Source organism: Homarus americanus, unplaced genomic scaffold (assembly GCF_018991925.1).
Source record: "Homarus americanus isolate GMGI-L3 unplaced genomic scaffold, GMGI_Hamer_2.0 scaffold24260, whole genome shotgun sequence".
In the NCBI taxonomy this organism is placed as follows: domain Eukaryota; kingdom Metazoa; phylum Arthropoda; class Malacostraca; order Decapoda; family Nephropidae; genus Homarus; species Homarus americanus.
Window position 1 is genome coordinate 7,946,120 of NW_024721079.1, and position 12,330 is coordinate 7,958,449.

At 36.0% G+C, this 12,330-nt stretch overlaps 1 protein-coding gene across 7 annotated transcripts in view; it reads right to left on the reverse strand.

Moving 5' to 3' along the window:
• Nucleotides 1-12,330, reverse strand: part of LOC121861521 (mediator of RNA polymerase II transcription subunit 30-like) — a 53,568-nt gene that overhangs the window by 14,402 nt on the left and 26,836 nt on the right. The window contains exon 2 of one of the 7 annotated variants that reach the window (XM_042359340.1): nucleotides 1,916-2,062. The exons of the other annotated variants lie outside the window; for them this stretch is intronic. Coding sequence (XP_042215274.1) covers nucleotides 1,916-1,928 — 13 coding nt within the window. The 5' untranslated portion in view covers nucleotides 1,929-2,062. The remainder of the gene's footprint in view (nucleotides 1-1,915; nucleotides 2,063-12,330) is intronic. 7 annotated transcript variants of the gene reach the window in all.

Sequence of the window (12,330 nt, forward strand, 5' to 3'; positions counted from 1 at the left end):
TTTCGGTGAGCTGGAACCAATTACCCAAAATCCCATTGAAACAATGGTTTCGGTTAAAGAACGACCTTCTGGAACGAATTGTGTTCATTTACCGAGGGACCACTGTATAATGTTAGTACCGATGTTAATAATAGTACAGTATATTACTTGTTCTGTGTAATGATCATGTTGTCACATCATTTTCCCCAAAGCTCATGTAGGTAGGTATGTACAGTCAGAAATGATGTTGCCCTTACATACAGTCTACACCTAGACCCCGACTTACGACGGGGTTAGGGACCCAAATCCAGGTCGTAAGTCCGACATGGTCGTAAGTCCGACATAGATAAAAAAAAAAAAAATCTACAATGAAATACAGTACAGTAAAAGTAATGAATAATGATGAATGGATACAGTACAGTGAAAGTAATAAATAATAAGGAATGGATACAGTGTGACTGAGCACTTAACCTTTAATGTACAGTAGTCAGCTGAATGCACATGGGGCCCCCATAATTTTCTAATTATACATGGAGACTGCATTAACTGGAAACGTTTCGGTATAGAAAATGCGTGTGTCATTTAAAATTTTTTTTTTTTTTTTTTTAAATCTATATCTGAGGCGGTCGTAAGTCCCGACGGTCGTTAGTCCACGTAGTCGTAAGTCGGGGTCTAGGTGTATTTGATTACGTAAATGAGACCAGAGGTTGATTTATGTATTTGGTTTGCATTACCTCAATTGCAAAACCAAATTATGAAAATAATGTTATTAACATTTCATTACTAAATAAATTTGTTCATAATGAAAATTATTCAATGTAGCAGAAATAACTTGATTGGCTGTACAGTCGACCCTCGTTAATTCGGACTAATGGGGGGGAAGGGTGTCCGTTTTAGCCGATTGTCCGAATTAACCGATTTAGGAGTTAATATTGCATTATATTTCAAAGTCATTGTTTTCGTCACGATTTTATCCCACTTTCCACTGTGATACGTACGTAATTTCAGCAAAAATATTACATTTCCGTGAATGTATTATATCAAGCACAGTATGAATAGAATATCATTGTAATATAACAGTATTTTAACCGAAAACTATTAAAAAACGAGTAACATCTCTTGAACAACGGAAGGTTAGGTAAAATCTTTTGTTTTCGTCATGTATTTTATCCTATTTTACATTAAAATACATCACGTTTCAGCAAAACTACTGATACTCAACAGCTGGTTGTAAACAATAGGAGGTTGAAGTAGATTACCTGGTATTATATTAAGTGTGAAATATCAAAAAGGTTTTTATTACCGGTATTTTTTGTAGATTAATGAGAACTGTGATACCGTATATGATATGATAAGTTAGTCTGTGCTAAGAACTTCAACATAGACTACTGAAAACACGTTGTAAGGTAATTTAGCCTATTGTAAGTTGGTGAGCTTCATTTGCTGAAGGAACTGCACAACTTTTCATTACTAATTGGTACATATTTCACATTTCCATTGTTTATTAGCAATAAATGGTAAATATTTTTCATGTCTGAAGCTAAAAGTTGCATCCCCCCCCACCCCCCCACACTAGTGGTGGAAATGTTACATTTAACCAAAAAGACGCTGATGTTTTATCCCAGCAGTGGGTGGACCACCATTTTAGCTTGAGGTCCGCGTAGGTAATATTCCTTAAAAAAAAAAAAAAAAGTTCGTTCAGATTTTGTCCGAATTATCCGAAATCCGGATTAAAGGGGTCCAAATTAACGAGGGTCGACTGTACTAGGCATTAACAGTTTTGGTAATTATAATGGTGATAAGAATGTGAATATGAAATATTTTTAGAATACATTGATGTTTTCTTGATTGTATGTATAATCATGAATCAGAAAGTAGACTACTGTGCTATATTTTATTCAATATAATTCCTTCAACAAAATATAAAGAAAATTACAGCCATAAACCATAGTTTCTGTAAATATGACTCAAAGAGAGAGAGCGAGGAGCGTGGTCGCTGCCTCCCAGAGTGACGTCATCAAACCTACACCCAGGCCTTCTCTTCTAGGTGGCCTTGGCACAGGTCACTGACCCACATCGGGGCCTGCGGGGCGAAAATATAATTGTAATAATTATATTATTATTAATTCATAGTAAATAAAATTTATAATAAAAAATACAAATTGGAAAATAAAATCATAAAATAATAATGATCATAATAATAAGACTGCAAAATGTAATAACAATAATAAAGAACCATAACAAAATACAAAAACGAAAAAATCAAAACTTTGAAACAATATATGTATGTTGTATTGTCAATACAATAGTAAGAGAAACAATTGAGACCCTGCAATTGTGTGTAAATGAGGCAGAAAGTCAGATCAGAAACCTGGGACTTGGTCACAATTTTTGTGATGCCATATGGCAGCAGGGTCTACCGTTAGACAACACATTATGCTATCAATATCTTCCCAGGTGGTAGTACCTCCCTGTTTGGTAGCTGCCTACTACCTATTTTGTAAATTAGTACAGTACAGTTTTGTAATTTATCATCACTTAATAAATACTATTGCAGTGTATTTATCACCACTTAATAAATACTATTGTAGTATGTTTATCATCACTTAATAAGTAATATTTTAGAGTATTGTAAAGTATTATATATCTGCATATACTCGGGATCGAGTCTGACGTTCATCCAGCTATGGTACCGGGAGTTCTGCAATAACGTGTGTTCTGACAACGCAAATTGGTTATAACGTGATTTATGAATAGAAGAACGATATTTGTAAAACGCGAACGCTTGTTTGCTGTAACACGATTTTTGCTTACTATTTCTCCAATTTTGTGGTATTAACTGTGAATATGGAAAAGAAGAATATTTCCAAGAAGCGTTCTGGTGATCGCATTCCCGGTGATGATCGTAAAATAAAGGCTATAACCCTTGAAGAGAAGCTCGATGTTATCAACCTCAAAATCACCCTTCTCCCCCATCAAGTTATATTCATATTTTTTCAAGGTAAAGTGTTACATTTACTGTATGATTTCATTATTAGATATGAATGTAACATTTATTTAGACTGTGCTATCCTTTGTGTTAGGCTAACTACTAATTTTTTTCGATTTCGAGTAATCTGCACCTAACCCTATTTTCTCCATAATCCCTGTTATTTCTATTGCACGAATTTCTATAACGCGAGGTTTTACAAGAACACAACTATCGCGTTATAGCAGAACTGACTGTACAATGATATGAATTATTAAAGATATCACCTTTGTTGGTGAGAACTGAGGTGACTCGAGAGGCCAATACGAGATCGGCAGGACCTTCCACAGATGTTGCACGTGTTGAGGGTTACTTCTAGTGTGGGAGGAGCGGCGGCAGCGTCTTTCAGGGGCGACTACTTTACACCAATTTTAGTAAACTTCCTCTTATTCGGACTAATTGGGGAGAAGGCCTACCCGGTTTGGCTGAAATTCCAAGTTGGACAGGGATCTGTACTGCACGGTGGGAAATTCCAAAGGGGAGGGGTATTTCCAACTCAAGCTAACTAAAAACACCAACCCTACTGTAGTTTTTAACCTAAAATTAAAACCCTCAGGATTTCTACATGCAATATGAACATTTCTTTTTTAGCCTCTTAGTGCTTCAACATCTGTTGAGTTACCCTCTTGTGCCACCACTGTGGCAGCCCCTGTCATTTTTTATATATTTTTTTTTACAAGGATTAGACCACCTGAGCACAGGTCACTAACCCACTTCAAGGCCTGGGAGGCAAAAATATTATACTAATACTATTAATAATACAGTAATACCCCAATTTACGCGGTCAATTGAACCCGCGGAGTAACGCGTAAAAGAGTACAGTGGTCCCTCGGTTAATGAAATTTCGGTTAACGAGTTACCTTCCATAAGATTCTTAACTTCGGTTAACAAGCAATCCCTCGATTAACGAGTTTCTTACGAGCCAAACTGAACATGTTTTCGCTTGCATTTGGAGGTCCACCAGCTGTAGTATTAGTCAGCCAATACAGTAATCGGTTCTAGGGCTTAAATTCCTTACCATTTTAGCAAATATCAAGAAGTTTATACCATTCAAAAATTTTAAAAGTTTATATTAATTTTTTTAGTCATTTTAACAATTATTGAACATAATTGAAGGTAGGGTCACTAGTTTGTGGCACGCCATCCAGCCTGCCAACACAGCACACAGGCGTCAGTCTTTGTGTCTTTTCAGTGGAGGTAACATCTTGCTTGAGACTCTCTTCAACTAAACGCTTTTTTCTGTGTTTGCAAGCAAATTATTGGTCATTTTGAAATTTATTTTACTTATTGACAATATACAATGCAGTGCAGTGTTGATTTAAAGAAAATAATCTTGAATTACACCAAGAGAACTAAAATTTTATGGGTGAAATGGCACCATGGGGTGACTTCTCTTCCACCCCAATGCCTTCTCTTCTCCTCCACCCCCATTCTAATTCCCATCATCATCATCCAGGAGCCTTCTACATACACACCTCAAAGTAAGTGTACTTTTCTACCTTTTTGGTTGAATTTAGGCAATTTTCGGTGAGCTGGAACCAATTACCCAAAAACCCATTGAAACAATGGTTTCGGTTAACGAGTTTTTCGGTTAACGAGCAACCTTCTAGAACGGATTGTGCTCATTAACCGAGGGACCACTGTAGCGTAAAAGAGTAGCGCGTAAAACAAGAAACGTATTAATAGAATATCAGAACATATGGGATTAATTGAAATAGAGACTGGGCCGACTCCCAAACTCCACTTTTTCCAACACAATACTGACATAATACCTAGTTGTTGTAAAAATAACATCTTAATTTTATGATGGTTTGCACACACAATTAATATTTAAGAGAAATACAGTTGCCAGGTTAATGTCCATTCAAATAATGGACTCAACTCCGCCCCACCCCCTCCCTTCCCACGCTCGCTGGCTCCTCCCTCACTGAGAAATGTTTGGGTGAAAACATTAGATTTTAAGGTATACCGTATATCTCAGCCTACAAGGCGACGGGGTGTACAGTATAAGACGGCCCCCAAAATTTCCATTTAAAAAGTAGCTTTTGAGCCCTATTCGCTGTATAAGACAGGTACCCCAAATGTGACACTTACCATTGGGAGCTTACTGACCCAGTAGTCCTTTACCAACCATCCCATTGACCAGTGCTGTTTACACATCCTTGGTTTTTTAAAATAAGGCCAATTCACTTCAAGTAATGGCATCAAATGTTACCGGTTGGTGTAGTGTAAACACTAGTGACTCACTTAAAAGTCTGTTATTTAACTTGAACTTATGTCGGTGTCGAATACAATTGTTTCATTTACTTGAAATGGATTTATCGATTTGTGTTTATTTATTTGTTTATAACATACTGTAATATATTAAACACACTGCAAGTATTTTCTTTAATTTATAAGCTTGCTTCAACCAGCTACAGTATTCTAATTCAATAGTGTTTCATTAGGATTTGAGTGAAATAGATTACTGTACATACTTACTACATACATTTATTACACAAATATATATATATATATATATATATATATATATATATATATATATATATATATATATATATATATATATATATATTCACAATATTTTATAATTGCAGTCATGTACTGAATATTCTATGTAAAAAATATAAATTTTAAATGAATTATTTCTAGTGTGGTCAACTTCCTACACAAAGACAGGCTATAAATAGCCGTCTTATCTCCCCTCCATCCCTCTGTTCTCAGAGAGAAGCTCTTGGTAAATAACTTTTATTTGTTTATTTTCATTGTTTGTCTAATTTATCATGTTGTATCAAAGTAATATTACTAAAAGTTTTAGGCAGCTACCAAACAGGGAGATTCTACTGCCTGGGAAGATATTGGAAGCATAATGTACAGTATTGTCTAATGGTAGACCCTACTTCCATATGGCACCACGAAAATTGTGACCAAGTCTTAGGTTGCTGATTTATCTTTCTGCCTCATTTACACACAATTGCAGAGTTTCAATTGTTTCCCTTCCTTTGACAACACAACGTACATACAATACAGTGGTCCCTCGGTTAACGAGCACAATCCGTTCCAGCAGGTTGCTCGTTAACCGAAACCATTGTTTCAATAGGTTTTTGGGTAATTGGTTCCAGCTCACCGAAAATTGCCTAAATTCAACAAAAAAGGTAGAAAAGTACACTTACTTTGAGGTGTGTATGTAGAAGGCTCCTGGATGATGATGATGATGATGATGGGAATTAGAATGGGGGTGGAGGAGAAGGGAGAAGAGAAGGCATTGGGGTGGAAGAGAAGTCACCCCATGGCACCATTTCACCCATAAAATTTTAGTTCTCTTGGTGTAATTCAAGATTATTTTCTTTAAATCAACACTGCACTGCATTATATATTGTCAATATGTAAAATAATTTCAAAATGACCAATAATTTGCTTGGAAACACAGAAAAAAGCATTTAGTTGAAGAGAGTCTCAAGCAAGATGTTACCTCCACTGAAAACAGAGAGAGACTAACGCCTGTCTGGTGTGTTAACAGGCTGGATGGCACGCCAGAAACTAGTTTCTTTACCTTCAATTATGTTCAATAATTGTTAAAATGACTAAAAAGTTAATATTAAACTTTTAAAATTATTGAATAGTATAAACTTCTTGATATTTACTAAAATAGTAAGGAATTTAAGCCCTAAAACCGATTACTGTATTGGCGGACTAATACTACAGCTGGTGAACCGCCAAATGCAAGCGAAAGCATGTTGAAGTCGGCTCGTAAAAAACAAGTTAATCGAGGGATTGCTCGTTAACCGAAGTTAAGAATCTTATGGAAGGTAAATCGTTAACCGAAATTTCGTTAACCGTGGCACTCGTTAACCGAGGGACCACTGTATAATGTTTCTCACCTTTGATCTTTTTTCCATTTATTTATGGTTGGTTATTTAAAATAATGCCAATTCACTTCAAGTATTGGCATCAAATTTTACCGGCTGGTGTACACTAGTGACTCACTTAAGCGTCAGTTATTTAACTGGAACTAATGTTGGTGTGAGTAAAATATTTCCATTTACAGTGAGTTCTGCTATAACGCGTCTTTTGATAACGCGAATTTGCTCTAACGCGATTTTTGAATTAGGAACGATATTTGTATAACGCGAACGCTTGTTTGCTATAACGCGATTTTTACTTACTATTTCTCCAATTTTGTGGTATTAACTGTGAATATGGTAAAGAAGAATATCTCCAAGAAGCGTTCTGGTGATAGAGTTCCCGGTGATGATCGTAAAAGAAAGGATATAACACTTGAAGAGAAGTTCGATTTTATCAACCTCAAAATCACCCTTCTCCCCCATCAAGTTACATTCATATTTTTTCAAGGTAAAGTGTTACATTTACTGTATGATTTCATTATTAGATATGAATGTAACATTTATTTAGACAGTGCTATCCTTTGTGTTAGGCTAACTACTAAATTTTTTCGATTTCGAGTAATCTGCACCCAACCCTATTTTCTCCATAAGCCGTTATTTCTATTACGCGATTTTCTATAACACGATATTTTACAAGAACACAATTATCGCGTTATAGCAGAACTACCTGTACTTGAAATAGATTTGCCAATTTATTTGTTTATTTATTTATTTATAATATACTGTAATATATTAAACACACTGCAAGTATTTTCTTTAATTTATATACTTGTTTTGTGAAAAAGGGAGGCTACCATTATACCTGGTAGGTGAAGTTGTCCAGACATTTATGGTGATCATTAAGGACCAAACTCCGAATCCATGACGTGACTTCTGTTCATCATTCTCATCCTAAATTTACCACTGTCGGTAGTTTCAAGAATTAACGCAGTCATTTACTGAATATTCTTTGTAAAAAAATAAAATTTAAATGAATTATTTATAGGAAATAAGTATTATTATCAGTAAATATACAGATATGCATTACTGACCACCTACGAACACAAGGACGGGTAAAAATAGCCACAGGTGGTCACAGTCAAGGTCACTTTCCGTTTCTTGTCACTGGCAAATGGGGGTGATAATAGCAGCTGTGTTTATTACCGGGGTATATTGTTCTTTTACGGTATGTTAGACTGGTTTATAATACATTTTTATCATTTTAATATACAGTGGCCCCTCGGTTAACGAACTCAATCCGTTCCAGAAGGTCGTTCGTTAACCGAAACGTTCGTTAACCGAAACCATTGTTTCAATGGGTTTTTGGGTAATTGGTTCCAGCTCACCGAAAATTTCCTAAATTCAACAAAAATGGTAGAAAAGTTCACTTACTTTAGGTGTGTATGTAGAAGGCTCCTGGATGATGATGATGATGATGGGATTTAGAATGGGGGTGGAGGAGAAGGAAGAAGAGAAGGCATTGGGGTGGAAGAGAAGTCACCCCATGGTGCCATTTCACCCATAAAATTTTAGCTCTCTGGTTTAATTCAAGATTATTTTCTTTAAATCAACGCTGCACTGCATTATATATTGTCAATATATAAAATATATTTCAAAATGACCAATAATTTGCTTGGAAACACAGAAAAAAAGCGTTTAGTTGAAGAGAGTCTCAAGCAAGATGTTACCTCCAGTGAAAACAGAGAGAGACTGACGCCTGTTTGCTGTGTAAAGAGGCTGGATGCCGCGCATTAAACTAGTCACTTTACCTTCAATTTTGTTCAATAATTGTTAAAATGACTAAAAAATTGAATATTAAACTTTTAAAATTATTGAATAGTATAAACTTCTTGATATTTACAAAAATAGTAAGGAATTTAAGCCCTAGAACCGATTAATGTATTGGCGGACTGATACTAAAGCTGGTTGCCCTGTCAGTGCAAGCGAAAACATGTTGAGGTCGGTTCGTAAGAAGTTCGTTAAGCGAATTTTTTTTCGTTAACCGAATTGAAGATCCTTATGGAAGGCAGTTCGTTAATCGAAATTACGTTAACCGAGGTGTTCGTTAAACGAGGGGTCACTGTACTGGTAATCTTCATTTTAATCCAGCTTCCCAAACATAAGTTTCAGTATAAAATAATTAGTGGTAGGACCTTGTGAGTGGTTTACCATGTTTCCATCACCACTCTTGACACGCTAAACCGCAATATTTAAGAGGTAAGAATTTTATCTCTGGTGCTTAAGACGACCCCCTAACTTTGGGTTGATTTTTTTGGGTTGAAATTCCGTCTTGTAGGCCGAGAAATACGGTAGTAATAAATAATACCTCAGACTAAAGTTAGGATAATATAATTGACAGTACTAGATTTCTTGCAAGGCCAGGAATATTTTGAATATAAACATCATATATTTTGCACAAAAGATAAAATTTTGGCTTTGTAATCAAAATTCATAAATTACATCTAAAATTAGTATGTCTAATGCAAATTCTATGATGTTTATATTTAAAATAATGAAAATCTTATAAGAATTCCAGCAATGTAAATTATATTCTGGCCGGGTAATTTGTATGAATTTTATGAGCTTAAACAAATATCTTCAGTAAATAAAAAAATTATTATTCACCAAGACACTATCTGTCAATCAAAATACCCCCCCCTTTTCCCACGCTCGCTGAGTCCCTCCCTCCCTACCCCCCACCTTCCCTCCCTACCAGAGAAATGTTTGGGAGAAAACTATATTTAAATTTTTAGTAATAAATAATACCTCAGACTAAAGTTAGGATAATATAATTGACATTTCTGGATTCCTTGCAGGTTGGGGAATATTTTGAATGTAAACTTCATATATTTTGCACAAACGATAAAATATTTGCTTTGTGTAAACCAAATTATTACATTAGATCTAAAATTTGTATGTCTAATGCAAATTCCATGATGTTTATATTTAAAATACCGTAATCAAAATCTTATAATCTGGCCGGGAAATTTGTATGAATTTTATGAGCTAAAACAAATATCTAAAGCAAATAAACAAATTATTATTCACCCAGACACTATCTGTCAATCAAAGTACCCCACCTCCGCCCCCCCCCCCTCTCTTCCCACGTGCACTGGGTCCCTCCCTAACCCCCACCTTCCCTCCCTACCAGAGAAATGTTTGGGAGAAAACAGTAGATTTATGTTTTTAGTAATAAATAATACCTCAGACTAAAGTTAGGATAATACAATTGACATTTCTGGATTCCTTGCAGGTCAGGGAATATTTTGAATGTAAACTTCATATATTTTGCACAAAAGATAAAATATTTGCTTATTTTCATGATCTCCTGAAATTACATCTAAAATTTGTATGCCTAATGCAAATGTTAAGATGTTTATATTTAAAATGATCACCATCTTGTAAGGATTCCAGCAATGTAAATTATATATTTTATGAGCTTAAAAAAATATGTATCTTCAGTAAATAAACAAATTATACTTCACCCGCGTAAATGAGTAAATTCACAGCGTAAATCGGGCATCCCGGTTCTGGCAAGGTACTGCGTAAATGACCAAATGCGTAAACGAGAACCGCGTAAATCGGGGTATTACTGTAATAATAATAATAATAATAATAATAAATACAAAATGATGAAAATAAATAAAAATTTTAATAAAAAATAAAAATAAAATAATAATAATGACCACAAGTTATTACAAAAATGAAAAAAAAATCAAGAGTGAGAAACGATATACAATATGTACATTGTGTTGTCAATAATAAGAGAAACAATTGAGACCCAATTATGTGTATATAAAGCAGAAAGTCAGATCAGCAAGCTGGGACACAGAGGAAGGCAGTGCATTCCACAGTTTGGCTGTGTGAGGAAAAACGGATCCACTATAACGGGTTATTCTAGTGACCGACATCCATACAGAAACGGTGGGCACTGCTGACAAGAAGAGTATTACCAGCCCACTGCCTTGCCAGCGGTTACACAGGATGCCAAATCTACTGAACATTGCCCATTAAAGTACCTGTAAAAGAGTGAAGCAACAATGTGGCAAAGAGAAAGGGAAGACAGATTATCAACTAAAAAAGGAGAGTTAATAAGATGAAATGCCTTTGATTCCACCCTATCTAATAGTTGGATAAAAGAACCACCCCAGCAGCACCCCAAGTTAGGACGTATGAATCCCTTAAAACCCTCAAACATCTATTCAGAAATGAAGTATCTACGGCATCTGTACAGCATTCCCAGCTTTTGGGAGGCAGCTTTAGCCATGTTGTGCATGTGTGGCTTCCATAACATATTAGAAGAAATGGTGAGGCCTAACATAACTATTTTAGAATTTGTTAAAATGATTGTACTGTATCCTGGAATGTGATTGGTGGGAGATCTTCTATTTTGGTAAGTGTAAATGGTAAATATTGTGTTTTATTGCTGAATTTAACCAAATTTCTACCTCCCCAATCGGTGATGCAGCACAGATCTGCATTAATAAAAGAAATGATATCAGCTCTAGAAATAGATTTGGTTTGAGAGTTAGGGGGATGGGGGAAATGGTAAGAAGAGTGGAATCATCAGCATAAGAATGAGTAGAATTAGTAGTAGTGTGAAATAAATCATTGATAAAAAGAGGGAAGAGAGTAGGTGAAAGAACAGAACCCTGTGGAACACCACTATTGGTAGAGAAAGAGCGAGAGATCAAACCCTTGACAACAGCTCCCATGAATTGATTCTCATGGGAGCTAGAAATTAGAGAATAAGGTGGAGGAGAGAAACAATAAGAGAGAAGTTTAGAAAGTAAAGACTTGTGCCATACCCTGTCAAATGCTTTGGAGATGTCGAGGGCCACGGCGAAAGTTTCCCAATAATCCCTAAGAGAGGATAACCAAAGATAGGTGCAGTAGGAGAGCAGATCACCAGTAGATCTCACCTGGCGAAAGCCATACTGGCAATCCGACAAAAGAGAAAGGCGTTCAAAGTGAATGGGAAAATGAGTAAGATAGTTTAAAAAATCTCAGAGGGATGAAATTAGGGCAATGGAGCAATAGTTAGAGCGAATAAAATGGTCACACTTCTTCAGGATGGTGCTCAACTGAGGCATGCTTCCAAGAAGAGGACAAAGTTTGGGTTTTGAGGCAAAGGCAAAAGAGGCGAGCAAGCACAGGGGCCAGAACTTCAGCACACTCCCTCAGAACACGAGGGGGTATTCTGTCCGGTCCATGCGCCTTACTCACATCCAGATTGGATAACACACCAGCAACCCTACAATTGGAGATTATAGGAAAGTGCATACGTTCATTAGGAGGAGCAGGAGTAGGAGGGGTAGAGTTGGAGTTGGAGTTAGAGGAGAATAATATGCCCCAGAGATTGGCTTTATCAGGGGGAGAGTTGGCTATAGAGTTATCAGGTCGGAAGAGAGGAGGAAAAGACGGCGTGCTGAAGTTATT